Source organism: Girardinichthys multiradiatus, chromosome 9, assembly GCF_021462225.1.
Source record: "Girardinichthys multiradiatus isolate DD_20200921_A chromosome 9, DD_fGirMul_XY1, whole genome shotgun sequence".
Taxonomy (NCBI): Eukaryota; Metazoa; Chordata; class Actinopteri; order Cyprinodontiformes; family Goodeidae; genus Girardinichthys; species Girardinichthys multiradiatus.
In genome coordinates, this window is record NC_061802.1 from 2,080,676 (window position 1) to 2,100,590 (window position 19,915).

The 19,915-nt window shown below is 43.4% G+C and overlaps 1 protein-coding gene across 1 annotated transcript in view; it reads left to right on the plus strand.

The window, feature by feature from the left end:
• Nucleotides 1–2,051: 2,051 nt before the first annotated feature.
• mast2 (microtubule associated serine/threonine kinase 2) overlaps nucleotides 2,052–19,915 on the plus strand; it is a 139,678-nt gene continuing 121,814 nt past the window's right edge. Inside the window, exon 1 of the mRNA XM_047374758.1 lies at nucleotides 2,052–2,897. Coding sequence (XP_047230714.1) covers nucleotides 2,817–2,897 — 81 coding nt within the window. The 5' untranslated portion in view covers nucleotides 2,052–2,816. The remainder of the gene's footprint in view (nucleotides 2,898–19,915) is intronic.

The window sequence follows — 19,915 nt, forward strand, 5'->3', positions numbered from 1 at the left end:
CTCAGCCTCCCTGGTAAGGCCTACGCCAGGGTTTTGGAGAGGAGAGTCCGGCCGATAGTCGAACCCCGGCTTCAGCGGGAGCAGTGTGGTTTTCGTCCTGGCCGTGGAACACTGGACCAGCTCCACACCCTCTGCAGGGCAATTGGGGGTTCATGGGAGTTTGCCCAACCGGTTCACATGTGTTTTGTGGACCTGGAGAAAGCATTCAACTGTGTCCCTCGTGATGCCCTGTGGGGGGTGCTCCAGGAGTATGGAATCGGGGGCCCTTTATTAGGGGCCATCCGGTCCCTGTACGAGCGGAGCAGGAGTTTGGTCCGCATTGCCGGCACTAAGTCGGACCTGTTCCCGGTGCATGTTGGACTCCGGCAGGACTGCCCTTTGTTACCGGTCCTGTTCATAACTTTTATGGACAGGATTTCTAGACGCAGCCAAGGGCCGGAGGGGGTCGGGTTTGGGGTCCAGAGATTTCGTCTCTTCTTTTTGCAGATGACGTGGTCCTGCTGGCCCCCTCTAGCCAAGACCTACAGCATGTGTTGTTGCGGTTCACAGCCGAGTGTGAAGCGGCTGAGATGAAGATCAGCTCCTCCAAGTCCGAGGCCATGGTACTCAACCGGAAAAGGGTGGCTTGTCCTCTTCAGGTTGGAGGGGAGTTCCTGCCTCAAGTGGAGGAGTTTAAGTATCTCGGGGTCTTGTTCACGAGTGAGGGGAGAATGGAGCGGGAGATCGACAGACGGATCGGTGCAGCTGCCACAGTAATGGGGGCGCTGTGCCGGTCCGTTGTGGTGAAGAGAGAGCTGAGCCGAAAAGTGAAGCTCTCGATTTACCGGTCGGTCTACGTTCCTACCCTCACCTATGGCACTCCCTTAGAGATAGGATGAGGAGCTCAGAGTAGAGCTGCTGCTTTACCTTTTTCTGTTTCCTTAGTGTGTTTTTGCATGTGGGTCAAATCTGTATCAAAAACCATGACAGTAAGAGGTTCACTCTATTTATTTAGAATTGATTTTGTTATCTGGTATATTCATGTTGATTTATTTTTCAGGTGAAAAATGTCAGCTCAGTTACTTCATCATGACAATAACACCTTCATTCGAGTTGACCACACCATCATCTACCTGCTGCACAGAGTCTACTAGCACCTGGACAGAGCAGGCAGCACTGTGAGAGTTGTGTTTTTTCAACACCATGTGACCTGCTCTACTCTGCAGTAAGCTCCTGGATGGGGGCACAGGAGTCCCAAACACTAAACTGTTTGGACTCCTTCTGAAAATTTGCAAATACACTTCTTAATTTGGAGAAACTAGTTGTTACTTTCAAGACTGTATCACAGATACTTAAAATGCAACCTCAGGTTTACCAAGTGCTGCCAGGCGAAACATTTACAACCAATAAGTAAAAAACAACATCTGAAATAAGAACCTTGTGACTCATTTTCCACCCAAGCAAAAGCCTGTCTACACAGAGGACTGTGCTAATCGTTCACTTTTCTGCACTGATCTCTCTTGAACTGGTCAGCTGTTCTAGAGAAAACTAAGGAGATCTCCCTCTGGACCAAAGAACCCAGAGAAGCTGGTTCTATCATTAAATTCTGTTGGACACAGAATCAGACATTTGGGGCATTAACTTGTTTGCAAGGTATCTTAGTTTGATTTTAATGTTTTCTCTGTTTAATTAAAATTCCATGTTAGCATTTAAAAGATCTGAGATATTTTACCAAAATGTTTAAGATTCTTATTTTAAAATTCAGCTTGTTTCAGTATTTATATTATTGCTACTAATAATACCTAAATATTTATTGGTGCAATGTAATAAAAATAAAATAATTTTTCGACGTTTATTTGTTATATTGTCATGATCATGAGCAAATATGAAATGATTAACCCATAGTAGTTATGGATAATAATAGTAATAAAATTAATATTATTATTATAAATGTGTAGCACACAGGTGGAAATAAACTACTAAAGTAATGAAAACATTCATAACTATTATTTAGCTATAAAATTAAAACGTTTCACAAAATTAGGACAGAAATAGATTTGTGGAAAAGCACTTTTATTTTGGTAACCCCGCACCGGAAATGCCTTCCTTCCTACTGTTAGCTTGACGCCGCTTTGACCCGCAGACCGACAGTGTCAGAGTCAGGAAACAGACGGAACCGAGCCGAGCCGAGCCGAGCCGCCGCAGCTTATCAGGGAGATTTACCAGTGTCCCCGCGCGGAGCTCAGGGTTTATCCGAAGATGGAAGATCCTCCCGGGGGGAAAGACAGCGTCTGAACAGGAACCGCCGTGAAACCGTCCGTTAGAAACGGGCTGGTTTATCCCTGAGGTTGCGGTCGTTTTAGGCAGGTAGATGTTAGCAGGCACCTCGACTAGCCGTTCAGTTCGCTGCCCTGTTTCCACCAGTACTTAACTAACAGGTTAACTAACTAACTAGCAGCCTATGGTGGCTGCGGTGGCCGAGCTGCTGTTCAGGGCGGGAATGGATATTTTTCACCTCCCAACCGTTGAAATACACGTGTGAACCGATCCGGTTTATTCCCGGGTTATTGTCTTCAAGGAGACAACGGCGGCTGCTGCTTCAGCTCCTCTCCAGATGTGGAGCCAGGCTCGGGCTCGGTATGACTTCTGAGCGGACATGGCGGGCTGGAGGAACCTCCCGAGAGGACTCTTAGCTCCACAGACTGAATCCAGATGTGAGTTTTGTTTTGACCGTTTGGTGTCACTGAGGCGAACAGCAGCCCTCTGAGAGAAGGCTTCACCGCAACAGATTAGGCTGATAACTTTGACATAAACCAGGTTTTTACTTCGAAGAGGAGATGAAGAGGACGGAAAATAAAAACAAGAGGAAGCTGTGTAGTTTGGAGCAGCAGAGGAGCAGAGAGGAGCAGAAAGATGAGGTGAGTTGTCATGCTCGTGTGTTGGTGAAGCCTGAGCCTGTCAGTCCGCACTCGGGGCGGACATCATTAATGACGTGGGCAAATGAGCCGCCAGGTTAATATGAGCCCGGATTTAATTCCTAATTAATGGCTTCAAATGTCAAGATTCAGACACAATAATAACTTAATATCTGTTTCAGAGTTTAATAAATCCTTTTCTAGACTTTGGAGAACCTAACCTGGAAAGTCCAAAGACATGCCTGTTAGGTTAATTGGTCTCTCTAAATTGCCCTTAGGTGTATGAATGAGTGTGTGCATGGTTGTGTGTTGCCCTGCGATGGACTGGTGACCTGTCCAGGGTGTATCCTGCTTCTCGCCCATAGACTGCTGGAGATAGACACCAGTTCCCCCGCGACCCACTATGGAATAAGTGGTAGAAAATGACTGACTGACCTGGAAAGAATTATACCCAAATCTGAGATCAAATTCCAGGTCCCGATTTTTCAGATTCTAAACTCTAACTTAAAAAATCAGAATACACACTTTTATTTAAAATATTTGATGTACAAATTTGAGACCAGGAAATGCAAAGATTTTCTTGGAGCTAAGTCAGAGTTAAAAAGCTAAGAGTTCTGATGTAGGATCTTAAATTTGGAGAAAATGAGCCTTAATTTTGACAAACAGTCCGAATGTGAATCACTCTCTTAAGATTTTAGTTTTCATATATCAAATTTTAAAAACAAGAATTTATAGTTTTAAGATTTGAGAAAATGACTAATTTTTTGATTGTATGTCAAATTTTATACAATTAAAATTGGAATATATAATATTTGTTTTTTTGGATTCTGAGGCAGAATTTTAATATTTTAAGTCAAAGTTTCAAAATTGTCCACAGATTTTATAGAGAAGTTAATCTTCAAAGATTTAACTTCATGATATTTTCTTAGATATTAATAATAACAACAAAGATTATTGAGATCTAACATTAAAATGTGGAAATTTGAATTTTGAGAAACAAACCCAAAATGTTGAACAGAATTAAAAACAGAATTTGGCTCAGTTTGATTTTGTTAGATGCAGAAATTTGGGGCTTAACTTTAAATTTTGGATTTCTAAGATTTCTTTCTTTTTTAACTGAAGTGAAAATTTTGAGATGGTTCCTCAGTTTTATTAAATGCTAAGTTAAATAGTTTCAAGTCAGATTTTTGTAGTTTTAATTTCTGATGCACAGATTTGGAATTTTAAGACAAGTTTTAAAATCTTATAAGTTTTGACTCCAAATCAAGTGATTTTTATTTGATTGTTTTAGATTTGTTTTTTAGATTTGAGTGAAATTTTAGAAATGGGCTTCTGCAGAAATCCAAAGTAATCTTTTTAGAACCGATGTGGTTTCTGTCCTGACCCATGCTAATGTTCTCAGCTTTGCTCTTTGGTCCACTTTGCTCATATTTCTGACATCGCTGTGGTTGAACAGCTCATTGGATCAGCTTAGTCGTTTTCAGGTTCTGATCTGCTGCGGTTTCTGAGCAGCCTGCATGCCCTCAGTCACAGAACCTGTCCTGAAGGATTGTGCTCATTACGCTGCAGACTGCTTAAGTAAGGTGGACACCAAACCTTCTTAGGTCTGACCCTGAAAGCTACAGTTTCAGAGGAAACCGAGCAGATTCTGCTCAGTCATTGCTGGTTCTGACTGATGCAGGTCGAACTGTGTGCTGAGGCTCTGTAAAGGAGAGGCTGAAGTAAAGCTGTCCAGTGAGAGGAGGGTAAAGTGATAATCTGTGAAGGATCAACAGGGATGAAGTGATTTTATTCTTGAATGTTGTAAGATCTCCATCTGGATGTTCTCTGGTCAGTCCTGTTTATTCTGACACCAGATAATCTTCATTTGCATGAAGCGTATGGCTGAATTTTAATATTAAATCAGTATGATCTTATTTTCCCTGCTATAAAGTGGAAGCATTGTGTAGGTGGAAAACCAGGCTGATGATCAAATGTTGTTTTTACCTAACTTGACTTTATTAATGCAAACGAACCCAGTGAGGTTTTGAACTTTGGGATGAATGTTAATTTTTCTCAGCTTTTTCTCTTAAGTGTCTGTATCCCTCTTCTGGGCTGCATGATATCATAAAAACATGCAGATGTTGTCATGACGACGCAGTGTGTAATAAGTGTCTACAGTGTTGATGTCGCTCCGCTTTGGTTTTACTGCAGTCACAGACTGCAGGTAGGGACTAGTCTGGTATTTACATAATCAGCTGCAATTCAAGCAGTTCTTTGCAATGTTAACATTATGTTGATAAATGTGAAATATTCTGCAGCCCTGCCCTGGCTTAATTTTCCAGTCAATATACATTTTGTGATGCAGTGGCATGGCAATCTTTGCTGTCAAACTAAAACTAACTAAAAACAAACTGGTTTTAATCAATAAACATTCAGAAAATATATATTCAAATATGTTGATGCATAAAGTCATCCTAAAGGAGAATTTTAGTGTCAAGATACCCAGATGGAGGGCAACATGGAGGGACCTTCAGGGTCAATGACCATTGAGAATTAGAAGCCCAACTCTTCTCAACAGACGGTTCAAGATTTGTTGCATCTTTAATCCTCAGATTTTTATTTAAGACACTTTATGCTTCATGAATTATTCATCAATCTGAATGTCCTTTTCCTCATTGTTGAGCTCCGCTCTATTCTCCATGTTTTTATTTTCTGTGTTTTTATTCTCCATGTGACCTTTCAGTAACCTGATGTTACGATGTAGCTTCTTCTTCTGTGGTGCTGAATGCATCACAGCGTTAGCTCTGATGTTATCTCTGATGTTAGGTCCCTCGTTAGCGCTGTCGTTAGCTCTGATGTTAGCTCTGTGGTTAGCTCTGATGTTAGGTCCGTCGTTAGATCTGTCGTTAGCTCTAATGTTAGGTCCATCGTTAGCTCTGATGTCACCTCTGATGTTAGGTCCGTCGTTAGCTTTGTCGTTAGCTCTGATGTTAGGTCCGTCGTTAGCTCTGATGTCACCTCTGATGTTAGGTCCGTCGTTAGCTTTGTCGTTAGCTCTGTGGTTAGCTCTGATGTTAGGTCCGTCGTTAGCTCTGTGGTTAGCTCTGATGTTAGGTCCGTCGTTAGCTCTGTCGTTAGCTCAGATGTTAGGTCCGTCGTTAGCTCTGTGGTTAGCTCTGATGTTAGGTCCGTCGTTAGCTCTGTGGTTAGCTCTGATGTTAGGTCCGTCGTTAGCTCTGTCGTTAGCTCTGTGGTTAGCTCTGATGTTAGGCCCGTCGTTAGCTCTGTGGTTAGCTCTGATGTTAGGTCCGTCGTTAGCTCTGTGGTTAGCTCTGATGTTAGGTCCGTCGTTAGCTCTGTCGTTAGCTCAGATGTTAGGTCCGTCGTTAGCTCTGTCGTTAGCTCTGTGGTTAGCTCTGATGTTAGGTCCGTCGTTAGCTCTGTGGTTAGCTCTGATGTTAGGTCCGTCGTTAGCTCTGTCGTTAGCTCTGATGTTAGGTCCATCGTTAGCTCTGTTGTCAGCTCTGATGTTAGGTCCGTCGTTAGCTCTGTGGTTAGCTCTGATGTTAGGTCCGTCGTTAGCTCTGTCGTTAGCTCTGATGTTAGCCCTGTTGTTAGCTCTGATGTTAGCTCTGATGTTAGCCTTGTTGCACGAAGTGGGCTGCTGGGTTTTACCATTTCAGGACGGCTTCAGATTTTGGATTCATTCAGGCCTGCATCAGGATCCATCTGCTAACTAAGAAAACCTCCACATCTCTGCTGGCTTTGCTTTGAAGAAGATTTCAAATAGAACAATATGAAGATCTTTCATAGCTTAATGTGAAGAGGTCAGCACATCATATAAACTACAGAACCCCTACTGAGCTACAGTCCAAATGATAGAAGAACTGCTCTGGATCATCTTTGGTCAACATGGATTTATCCTTCAGGTTTATCTTCTGGGACAGATGTTCATTAGGGGTTCATCTCCCAGAACTAGTTTGAGTTTTTTAAATGGGGCTCTATGGAGAAGACATGAGCAAACAGTAGACAAGTCATTGAAAGTTTGGATAAATGGGATTAGTTTGAAGTGTAAAGTGGACCTCTGCTCTATTCAAACAGCAGTAACCATTCTTCTGTGAACCTTTAAACAAAACACACGTTTTTATTTGATAGTTGTTTACCCACAAGTCTGTGATTGTTTACACTGAGGACGGTTCTCTTGTTCGGTGACCTGGTTCTGTTACGAAAGCAGATAAAAAAAACTAAAATATGGATTGGTTATGATGAATGTTGTGTTTTTAGTTGCAAACTAATTCCAACATTTAATTCTGTGGAAGCTGAATCTAGATGATGGTGCTGGAGCTGGTTCTGTGAAACCACAGCCAGAGACCCAGCTCAGTGTCCTGTCATTATGTCAAGATAGTTCTCCTAGGGAATGTTCACGACTCCAGACTAACAGGGAATACCCACTGGAAGCATGGAGGTGCTTCATGTCACTTAATGGGCATCAGCTGACTCGTTTAACAAACACTGGAGGCATCATGCTGAAGCGTCCAGAGACAGAATAAAACGATGGAGTTCAGCAGTGGATAGTTTTATCCTAATGCATCACTGCCTCAAACCTTAGACCTCTGAGCAAATTCTGCTGATCCAGGTTGTTTTATGGATGCTGCCGATGGTGTCGGCCCAAACGCCGTACTCTAGTTCCGCTGAAGGTTTACCTTTTGTAAATTTTAAATGTTGCATTTGACAGTACCAGATCCTGGATACATGGGTTAGGGGCCACTCTTCCACTCCCTCAATGTCACAATGATGCATTTATGTACCGAAACATGGTACCGTTTGATTTTACGTGAATCGATACTCTGTAGTACCACCAAAATTCTGTTGGTACCTACAAAAGTACAGAAATCGGTACTCATCCCTAATAGTTTAAGTGAGGAGAGGGAGGTCTGGTCCAGTTATCTCCTGATGTCAGGCAAATGATGGATGGATTATTTACGTAATTTTCTTTTTGTCCTTCATAAAGCATTTAAACCAGGTAATCAGTTTAAACGCCATGTTTCTTGTTTTTTTGACATCCATTAAATAAATGTGCGATTTTTGGAGCTATCAAAGACAAACTGTTTCACTCTGTGGTGTTTAGTTTCTATCTGGACCTCTGCTGTACTCTGAGGTCCTGTAGAAGATCACAGATTTACAGTGAAATGAACTCAGGAGCTTTAACGAACATTTTGACTGGTTGTTGGTAGAGCTGCACCATGGATAGAATCAAGGTCACCATTAACACCACCATGATTGCAGTTGTGCAGTTAGCAGCGACTTGCTTGAACATGATATCTGGTCAGCAGCCATGGATTCACGCTCTGAAAGCTAATGATGGCCAGATGGATACATGTTCATGCCCCTGCAGCCCAACACTCATACAGACCTTTGGAACAGAGATGCTAAAGTTCACAGATGGCTCTGCTGACATCCTACAGGCAGTACACTGATCCCAGTATTCCATGATTAAATCCCAGCTGCTGGTTTTCCTAGCATCATTCAGACCCACCACCAGTTCTTCCAGCTGGTCCAGCGATTAGTTGAAGCTGAAAGAGATCCGGTTTTACGTTGCCAGATTCACTGCTTTTGGTGGTGTTTCTGTCTGACCTTCTAGCTCTGGTTACAGTCCGCCTGATGAGCAGTTTTGTGCCAGTTCTGATTTTCTAGATGGCGGGTTGGACTGAGGGAGATTTGGATTCAGGGGTTTTGTTTTAATGTTTTAATGTTTGTTGTGTGAAGCTGTAGGAACTGAAGGACCTGGCGGGCGTTTTCATCTGCCCTGAGCTTCCATGTTCTCTGAATAATGAATCATCACTGTGTCATAAAGCCAGATGATTTCAGAGGGTCTTGGCTTTTCTTTTGGTCGGTTGTCTGTGAGTCATTAGGTTTCACCAGAGAAAAAGCCAGTGCTGAATGCTGCTATTCAATCAGCTCTTTATTTGGGAGCAAACCGGATCTACCACTCACCTCCTGCAGGAAAACTCTCTCAGCACGTATCTGGTTCCTCTGGGTTTCCTCTGGGTTTGCTGGGCTGGTCGGTACCTCCAGCATTAGGACAGGAGCTCTGTTGTTGTGATCATCTAACAGGAGTCTGTTGCTGTGAGAGTTGATGTGTTTCCAGGGAACCAAACCCTAACAAACATTGTCTTCAGAGAAACCGTCAGCTGTTTATGTTCAGGGGCCAACGTTCTGACAGTCAGACAAACTTCAGACTTAATTCTGAACCCCACTGATTACCTAATCATCATCAGAACCTCCAGAACCGCAGGAGTTCTGCTGGTTCGCTATTCTGGAGTGTTTCACAATGCCAAGTTGGAAGGCTAACAGCATTGACTTTAGAGGAGGAAGTGTTGCTGCTTATTATTCAAGGAAGGGTCATAAGGTCATCTCCAAACTATGTAAAGTTAATCATTCTAGAGGAATGAGCGGTCCATTTTCTATGGAAACCTCTGGTTCACCATTTTTCTCCTGATGGATCTCGGTCCTGCCCAGAAACTGTTGGTTTGCTTCCAATAAAATCTCTGAGCTTGTTTTCCTTTAAGAGGAAACAGCTGGAAAATGAATCTGGAGTAAAACCAGCTCAGAATCATTCGTTGTGTTGCAGAATGACTTTGACGGGTATTAATCTGCCAGAAGGAGGCAGGATTTTAGCGACAGTTTGTCACGAGGAAGCTAGTTTCACCTGAATCTTGGAGCTTCCTCTTAAAACCGTCTCATATTTCTTCTGTTGGGGCCTCGGCAGCTGCTGATTGGCTGCAGGGCAGTACTTCCTACCCCACTGGGAGGGTTTGAGGCTGGTAGAATTTCTCTGTGGTTCTGATCCGTCCTAGTTAAACAGTTGGGCTGGACAACAGTGTCCTACAGAGGAACGTTTGGGATCAATTAGAGCAGAAATCCTGCTTCTGCTGCTCTGTTTAACTCAACATTACATAAAGTGTTGCTGCTCTTTTCCCTGGTTGACAGGAACGAGTTTAAACAACTCAACTAGTTTATCAACCAGTAGCAACTGGTTGTTCTCCCAGAGTTACCCAGTAAAGAGCAAAACTACAGAAAGATTTATGTACCAAAATAACCGTGAATGAATATAAAACTATAAAATCAGATATAGTTTTATTTGTAGGTAGTGTGACTACAGCTCATTAAAACCAGTTGCATGTCAAGGATGCGACCTGCACCAGTTGATCTAACCCAGTGAAGGAAATGCTGGATCATGTTGACCTTGAAGTTCCTAACAGCTGGATCTAAAGAACCTACAGGGTTTTATAAGCTACAGACTGCAGCGTTTTAACCTTTTCTGCAGCAGGATAACACGGACAGACTGATGATGAACGTCTGCGGCTGGCTGGGAGAGTCCTGACAGGATCCTTCCTTTCCTAATATCGGTGTTCTCTCTGGACCTGGTGCAGGATGTTGTGTTCAGGTTACCCTTCAGAGGTCCGTTTTTCCTCAGAGCGACACACCGAAGGTGGGAAAAGCTGAGAGACGATGAAGGCGGATTAGATGGAAACAGAAATCCTTCCTGCTCGGATGTTTCTGTGGGATTAACAGAATGAAGAGCTGCTGGCCTGAAGAGTGTTATTCAAACATTTCATCGGCTTTATATCCTTTCTCAGATGAATGTGGCTTTAATGGGATCGGCGTTCCCATCTGCGTTCGTTGGGATTCCAGCCGGAGCTCGGAAGGATGAGAGGCTTTGTGTTGCAGATGATTTAGGTGTGGCTGTTCTCCTCGCCATGAGTCACAGGATGTATGTGTTCACATGTTACGTGTGTTGATATTCCTCTGAGGTGCTGTAGTAAGGATCTGGAAACATCTCTGTCTGGAAACTCCTCATAGTTCATGCAAGTCCAGAGAATAAAGGAAAACTTTCTTTTTTAACGTGCAAACATAAGATTCTTTATTTTGTTCTTGTAAAAATGAGGAGAGAATAGTTTTAAATATGTTGCAGAATAACTGATGGTTCTGCTGAAGCTCCACACTGAACCCTGAATAACAGTAAATTTGGATCTCTGGCTGTTGATTTTTTGTTAAATTATTTTCATTCACTCTATAATTTCACCCTTTCTGACTTTATAAATATGAATAGAAAGGAAAAAGTAGAATTTGGGGATAATTTGACCATGTTTCTTAGGGCCCAAGGCTTGGGTGCACTGGTGGCTGGGAGACAGCACGAAGTGGGTTGTTTCATTTTAAGGGGCAGTTTTATGGCAGTGGGGACGGGAGCTGTACTTGAACTAGGACGGCCTCCTGTGTAGCTTTCTTCAGACTGAGGACACAGCAGGGTGACCGCTTTAGACCACGTTGAGGCTTCAATGATATGGAAAACACATAAAGAACTGGGACACTTGGAAAATACCTGGAAATATCCTGGATCTGGTTTTCCAGCATTGGAAAGGTGAACAGCTGTGAAAATCCATGAATAGTTGTGTATGAGGAAGTTAATAATGGCATGAATCAAAAATAATTTGGGTTTAAATATAAATGTCTAAAATAGCAGAAGTTGGAAAGTATGGAGTAAACACCTGGTGAAATATGACTAGAAGAAATGAACATTTGAAGGATCTAGAAATACAATCTAACTGACAAGAAATAAGTTCCTGGTGTGTTCAAATCTTCGATCTTGCAGAGACGACCAGGTGCTAACCTAACATGAGGCTGTGGATGTTGTTCAGGTGTTCAGCTTATTTTTATTCCTCTTCTGCGCATAAATGAAGGTAAAGCAGATGTTTTTGATAACTCATGTTTTTATTTGTGTTTTTGATGTTCATTGAAATGGACGCCATGAAAACTAAAGTACTAAAGATCTTACTTTACACATCATGTAACAACTAATTAGGCATGACCTCAACATTTGAAACTGGGTGTCTGCATCTGTCTGAATACAGACATGAACCCGTATGATTGCGGTTAATGTCCTCCTAAAATAATCCCTTCCCCTTAAGTAATGCATCATGGACCTTTTCTAATGCACTGCCATGGCGTTGATGATCATAAACTAAACGTGTAACAGCTGATTATACAGTTAATAGATGATAAATCATCGGCTTGCTGGGTGTAATCTCTCATTTTCAACCAGCAGCCTTCAGTGTGGCTCAAAGCTCAGGTGGATGTTGTATTTGTCACTGAAGACGTGTTTTTCTTCTGGATCTGGTGTCCTCTACCTTCACATCATAATTTGTGACCACGTTATGCTGGGCGTCAGGCAGAGACTTTATGTCCTGAACTTGTCTTTACTTCTCAACTTTCCGTCTATCTCATTCCTGTCCTCATCTACCTCATTTCCTGAATATAAGCACTAAACGCCAGATAACGCTCCGTTTACAAGCAGTTAAAGGAGGTCTGAGACTCTAAAAAACATTATGGAAGAAATAAGATAAAATAAAGTAGTTGTGAAATCAGAATTTAGCTATAAAATACTTACAGCTCCTACAAATCCTACAATTTTATTAGGTTACAACGAACATAAATTTGTATTATTGAGGGAAAATAGACACTCACTCCTCCCCTTGCTCGGTTTCAGAGCCATGCTTGTCTTCTCTGATGTCTGGAGGTCACTCAGATCAAGAGTCAATATTCAGTGGATAATATCAAACCAGTCAGTAACAAGCATAATTTAAATGACACAGTTCTGCATTTTTGTTGGTTCAGACCCAGAAATATGTGATGTGGGGTCTGAAGCAGAGATGACCTGCAGTATATGGGCTAGCATGAGGCTATGGAGGTTGTTTAAGGTACAGGAGATGTTGCCTCCTACAGGTTGGAGGTAGGTCAGACACTGTAGTTGATTAAGAATAACCATTGTATAGCCTCTGGTGCACAAACATGTTGTTTTTAAGTCCTTCTGCTGAAACGTTCCCAAGGTGTCGTCACAGAGGACAGTGCTGAAGTCTCACACATGCAGAGGAACACCTTGTAGTGCTGCACATTGCATGGCACGCTGAGCTTGGCCAAAAAAAGCATCCCCTGCAGGCACGTTCATCTGATCGACACAGCTGGAAGATTTTCAAGCAGGAAGTTGTTTCTGCTGCAGGTTCTCACAGGTTCCCATAAATAAATACAAGATGTTAGACCTTCCATTTCCAGCATGAGAGGACAGAGAAGGTCCTAGCTATGATGAGCAGCTCGTCTGCCTTCAGACTGACTCTGTGTCATAGAAATATTCCCTTGGAGAACACAGAGGAACGCAACAATCGGACAGGAAGAACTGACTCGGTTTATTTTCCCATTCAGCTTCACATTCATGTCTTCTCTACTCCTGACATGCTGGATATGATGATGAGTTTGATTAGAGACTGATTTCTAGTCTAGCCTTTAGTGTTCGACCTCCTGTTATTAAGTTACTTATTAAAGCTACCGACTTCGTTCACAGAGACACGGGAGACTGATTCTGGTTCTTTCACTGGTGAAAACAAGTAATGACCTGTCCGTCCGTCCTTCTGTTGGTCCGTCTGTCCGTCCACAGCTGAGGAGCCAGAGCGCCCTCCGGGACTCCAGTTGATACTGGTCCCAGAGCAGCACAGACAGGACAGGGTGGGGGCTGATTAATGGAGCCCTACTGGGTCCTGTGTGCTGCATTAAGGGAGGTAATAATGGTGGAGCTCAGATGCATTCATTATAAAGCCTCATTAGCCAGAATTAAAGCCTCGATGAGCCTTATTCATCAATGCATCGACAGGCCCTTTCATGGTCTGCAGAGTCTGATCGTCCCATCTGCTTTGAGTGATGACGCTGTGAAAAATGAACCCTGACATGATGACGGAGGTTAGTCAGTGAAACGTCCCTCAGCTGTTTGACTTTAATCTGCTGAAACAAATCTGCGGCAGATTACCAGGATTTAGTCTCATGCTGCCTCAGATCGGACTTTGATCCGCTAAATGCTAAAAAAAAACGTGAGATTCTGAGCTTGTTAAAATCCCAGCCCAACATTCCTAGTTAGGACAATCTGCATTATCCATTATGCTCCGTTATCCCAGCGTTTCCAGCCCGGCCAGTCAGAGCTGAGTGATGGTGGCTTCATGCCCACATTATCCTGCAGGGTCTGAGAAGGTCTTCCTCACCCTTCATCACCTTCTTGTATCCTTATGGTCTTCTTGGCTTGTAATGAAAGTTCATGGTATGAAAACATCATAAAGTCTCCATGTGAGCTTTCAAGGTTAAACATTTAACTCTTCCTGTTTGGGTGCAGTTGAGGTGGAGCATTAGCCTCGTTTGAGCTGGAGTCAAGTTCATTGGTTGGTGGTTGTTTGTTCCCTAATAACAGGCATCACTCATTTTAAAGAACCAAACCTGATGCTGATGTTCCAGCATCAGGTTTAGAGCTGATGGAGACCTTACATCTGATGAGGTCCTGCCATCTCTGTAGGTTTTTATCTGCGCTGTTAGCTGACAGTGATCCTGATTCCTGCTTCCACCTTCAACAGAAAGCTTACCAACCTGTAAACACACAGAAATGGGTTTTACATCTGATTTTTTATGTCTGTCAGTAGCTTGACCAGTTCTTCTGACCGAGCCATGAGGGTTCACACAGCACCTGGTACAGTGGGCTTATATCATACATCTCTGTTCAGAGCCGTAGAACCTGGTCTGAATGTTTGCTTGTTGTAGAACCATCACTGTCTCAGAAGGTGAGAGAGTCTTCATTTAAACAGTGGAGACTGCACTGTTTTTAGCCTTATTTTCCAATGGATCATGTTTTTCCTGCCTCTGCATCCTACCGCTGAGTGTTTGGGACATCATCTTGGTCCTCTGAGTCCTCCTCAGTGCAGCTTTCAGCTCAGTTCCTCCTATGTAAGATTCAGAGATCGTCAGGGCATGTAAGGGTGAAGGTAGACCGTGAAACCCATCATTCTGTTTACACACACAGACTGTGTCAACACACGCTCTGCTCTGACTGGGTGTTATAGTTAAACAACAGGCTGCAGTCTCAATCTGGCGCCATGATTTCAGGTTATTAACCTCTGGTCTGCAGCCAGAGAAACATCCGACTTCCTCCGGCTCAGCTCCTCACTCTGGAAGCACAAACTGCAACGTCTGGGAAGAACTGTGGGCTGATAGAAACCTTTACCCTGCTAAAACAAGCAGAACGCACTGCTTTTTGGTGAAAAATGGTGTGTAAAAAAAGCAGGGATGTGATCATCTAAACAGAACGGATCACTGCAGCGTAAAATTACACAGTGGAAAGGTTGAAGAAGCGTCTGAAACTGCACGTCTGTCTTTGGTAACAACCGCTTGGCGGCAATCGGTGGCTTTTCTCCTCAGTGTGAAACCTCCCCAACCCTCTGGTGCTGCTTTTCTCTGCTGACAGTCCCTGACAGCAGAGGACACGTCCGGGTTAAAGCCTCCTAGTTTAGATATCAATTTAATCTGCGGGGAGTTAAACAGAAGGTCTGGGAGGTTCAGGCTGGAGAGTTTCAGCTCACAGTCCCAGAGGTTGCATCAGTGCGTGTTACAGGCGTGTTATAACCTGTTACTGACATGCCAAGAGATTGATGGCAGGTGTGGCTGTCGATGTCATCTCAGTAGCATCTTTACAGCCAGAAGCACGACTCATACTGGAGTTTTTGAGCTGTTTCCTCCAGGAATGGAGTTACAATAAAACCCTGGATGAGATTTCATTCTAATAAACACATGCAGCCTTTTCTAGATTTACAACAGAGAATCTGGAGTGTTTTACTGACATGCCTTCATTCTAGCAGGAAGCTGCAGCTGCACTAAATTAGAGAAACATAGAATATTAACATCAAATTAAAAAGTGACGACATCAGCTGCAAGTATCTGCGTTGATGTCTCTTTATCATCATATTTCTTCATCACTTGGAGACTTTAGCCTTTCAGTCCATGAACCCTACATCAGGAGAAGGCATCCAGGGTAGGAGGAGTCCAGCTAAATGTATTACTGGCATGCAGAGCATGACCCTTGACCTATAAAAGCTCACCAAATGATTTCCTCCTTGGTTCATTTGAGCACAAATTGATATGGGACTGTGATTGAATCTGTGCAGCTCTACACTTAAAGTTCACCAGACTTTGTGTTTCTGCATTTCTCAGCTAAAACGTGCTTTTTTTTCTTTTTTCTGCTCATTCAATAAAAAATTCGAACCAGAACTAAACTGGTTCCAGTTTCAGACTGCTTGGTACTGAAACGATTCTCACCTGGTCATTTCACCCAGTCTTTTACATTTACTGGTCTTGTTCTTTATCACCATGCATCTTTTAACTCCAGCTTTCAAATCTTTATGCTTTGATGAGCGGCTACGTAAAATAATTTTCCACAATAAACTCTTAATCTGATTTGTTGAAATATGGTCATGTGACTCCTATAAACCTCTCTCAGTAGGAGGGAACTCGTTATTTTTGGTTTGATCATAATGTCTTGCCATGCCAGGCGACTGAATCAGGTAGCTAGCCTGTACTCTGCTTAGCATGACAGCTTTACTGACATAAATTGGTGGCGCTCCTGTTGTTCCCTCCTCATAACTTTTGCGGGACACAAACAGCAGAAATCGTTCCTGTAAACAAGAAGAATGGGAATGACCGGGGGCGCGCTGAAGTAGGCGAGAGTCTGATCCAGACTCTGGTCACTCAGGATGTTTCTCTGGCATTTCATTGGAAGAACTTTAAAGCAGTGGAAAGAAGCTTTTCTAAATGATCTAAATAAAACACATTGACAGGTTGTTAGATCTCAGTGTCCTAAACTAATATCTGATCCCTGCTTATCACAAGTTATCTGAGGAAATGATCCTGTAAATAAGTCCAACTAAGAACCCCAACAGACATTCAGGAACCACGGAGAACTGTTGTACAGACCACTTTATCAGATTACTGGGAGGTCTCTGTGCTGGAGGGATAATGGAAAAGCAAAGGAATATTCTGACTCGGCTTTATTGGCCAGGTTTGTTCAGGGAACAGGAAACAGTCAGCTCCACGTGTTCTCAGTGTTCAGGATGAATGTAAATACGGCTGGTATGAGCGTACAGATGTGATGTCTGGAAGGTCCATCAATCGTTCATTTAAAAAGTATCTGGGAACGTCAGGCTTAATGAGTCGGGAATCGGGTCCGGTGTTCCCGGATGTCTGAACAGATGATGCTGGAATGAAACGAGTTCTTTCCTACGACCTGTCAGGAACTCTGTCCGTAGACATGTGTACGGATAATGATGGTTCTTTCTTCTCGGAGCTGAGAAGTAAACACGGAGAGGAACCCATGGTGTCTTGTGCCAGCGTGATGTTTGGAGCGTCCTGATAAACTAGTCACACCAGAGATGTTTAGGTGCTGCCACCATGTTATATGTTGGCATCTCCATCTCCTGTTCAGGAAGCTTGGTGGTAAACAGAGTTCTGAAGAGATGTTATTGTTGCATGGATCTGCTGGAAGGAGGTGATCATATCAAGCAGACTGCAGGCTCAAAGGGCTTTGAACCTGCCTCCTGTGAAGGCAGCTTTCTGCAGAGCAGAGATCTTAGAGTCTGCAAGGGCTCTAAAAGTGGTGCAGCGTGCTGCTTCTTCCTGCCACATGTGTAGTGACACCACCTCCCCCTGTGTGTGGTACGTCTGTAGCTGTATCACGGAGGAAGATACTTGCTATTAAAAGATCAGGGAAACATGAGCAGAACATCCTGTTTTGGAGGAAATGTCATGTGGCAGAGTAATCACTGGGAGTCATGTTCAAAGGTTGAGAATCAGTGTAGATGTTGACTGAGAGGATGAAGAAGAACTTCATCTCTGGGTTAATCTGCACTGATTGACCCAGAGATGAAAATACATACATGAATGATGCTAGGAGACTAACAGAGGTTCCTGATGATGGTCATTGTTCTATTGGTTCTGTTTGTTACCCGGTTTCTATGATCGTAAATATGACCTGCTTTGGCGTGACGTTTTTCAACCGACTGCAGACGTTTCTAAATCCTGCATGTTCCACTGAATCCTGTGTCCTGCTACCAGCTGAGGTCCTTCTTGCAGCTGAAGCTGGACTAACGGTTCCTTTCAAAGCCATTCTTGTTCCCTCAGCTGTTAAACAACGTTGCCACAAACCTCAGTGTTTTATTCAGGTTTTCTGACGCGATCTGAAACATCTAATTCTCCCCGCTGGGTCAGTACTCGGAAGAACCACTTCTGGCTGCAGATCCAGCTCCAGGTTTCTGGAGGTTTTTCTCTACCAGCTTTCCAACATCTGCAGACGGAGATTATTTCCATTCTTCTCTGGTTTAGTCGGATCCAATGGAGAACGTCTGTGAACATCAGATTCTCAGCTGGATTTAGGACTGAACTTTGATTAGGCCATTCTGACACGCGAATGTGCTTTGATCAAACCATCCTGGTGTGTTTCGTGTGGTTGTCCTGCTGGAAGGTGAACCTCCACCCCAGTCTCGGGTCTTATGGAGCCTCTTACAGGTTTTCTTCCAGGATCGTCCTGGATTTAGCTCCACCCCTCTTCCCTTCAACTCTGACCTGCTTGCCTGTTGTTGCTGAATTAAAGCATCCCCACTGCATGATGCTGCCACTGCCATGCTTTCCAGCCTGCAGATTAAAGGACAGGCCCTTACATCATCAGTATGTACAGAGTTGGTGTTACGTTGCCACTTCAGCTGCAGGACATTCACTGCAGTTCTTCTGTAAAGCAATAGATGTCACTACAGAGACAAAGTAGGAGCTCTTCCTAAGGGCATAAATGATTTAGGGTTGTGGTGTTAATATAACCTGTGGCTTCATCATTATCAGTTCCTGCTGCCTGTCCCAACTCCAGCCCATCTTCTCTGCTTCCAGTCTGTTCCTTCTGAGTCGTATCCGAGCAGTTTGGGCCGGACCTTCACCTGCAGCCAAACTCTCACAGCAGTTTGATATTCAACACGTCTTCCTGTGAAAACTCTTCATTTCTCTCAGCCTTCCCTGATCTTTGACAGGCCGCCTGCGGCAACAATAAAAGCAGCGCTCGGTTTACCGCTCAGACGTTGTGGCCAAACCACACATTTATGCTGGCAGGCAGCCGGCGTTCCCTGGGAATAATGGAGCCAACTGGCTTCGGATTACGTAACCTGGATGTGGAAAAGGAACAACTTGTCACGGGAAATCACAAAGATCTGTTTAACTCCAGCTGATGCCTTTATGAAAGAGCTGGACTGTTGTTCCTCAGAGAAGCGTGAGAGGTTAGCCATCAGAGCTGGTGGCGGATGATTCTCTGAACGTTGGGAGATGATGATTTAAACATGTGGAACTCCTCAGTGATCTCATCATTTCCTCATCGTTGCCTCATTTCCTGAGGCAAACCTTCCTCCAGGTCATATCTGCAGGTTTAGAGTTAAGTAACAAAACATGAGAAACATTTGAGTTTGTATCGTGTTCCTGATTTTTATCCCTGACTTAATGTTGACTCCAGAGCTTTCATCCTGCCAGACGTTGTCTCAGTTTGTTTTTAAGCTGAACTGCTGGGCTGGTAATGATGAAGTAATAATCTGCTTTCATACATGATTCAGGTCGTCATTTTCAGCTCTGCTCATCATCAAGGCTACGATTACTACCTTCATCAACAGATAAGGGGGAGATTTGTTTCCATTTAACTTGGAAATAAAGTCTGAATGATGTAAAATTAGCATTTTCAAAACAAAAACCTGCACAGGTTTAAGAAAGCAATGATTCTGCAGTGAAATAAATGTTGTGAGTGCAGCTGGTCCCTCATTTCTGCCTCACTTTGGGCTTTTAACGCTGAGTTTGTGTCTGAAATGTAGTGTGACAACAGACTCTGTGTGGAAAGGATGCACGATAAATTGGCATTAACATCGGCATCGGTCCTATAAGGACAACCGCACCGATGTTAACAACCGATTTTTATTTCTCGCTGCTCCTTGTGTTACTGGAGGAGTGGGGGTGTTGCCCATGTGGTGTCTGTTTGGTCATGTGACACTGAAGAAAAGAAGTGATCAGGGTACAAATCGGGTGACCGTCATTCCACTAACGGCGAGGAGCAAAATGACGGGCCTGCAGCCAGTACCAGCGCTGCGTCAGGTATTTCTGCT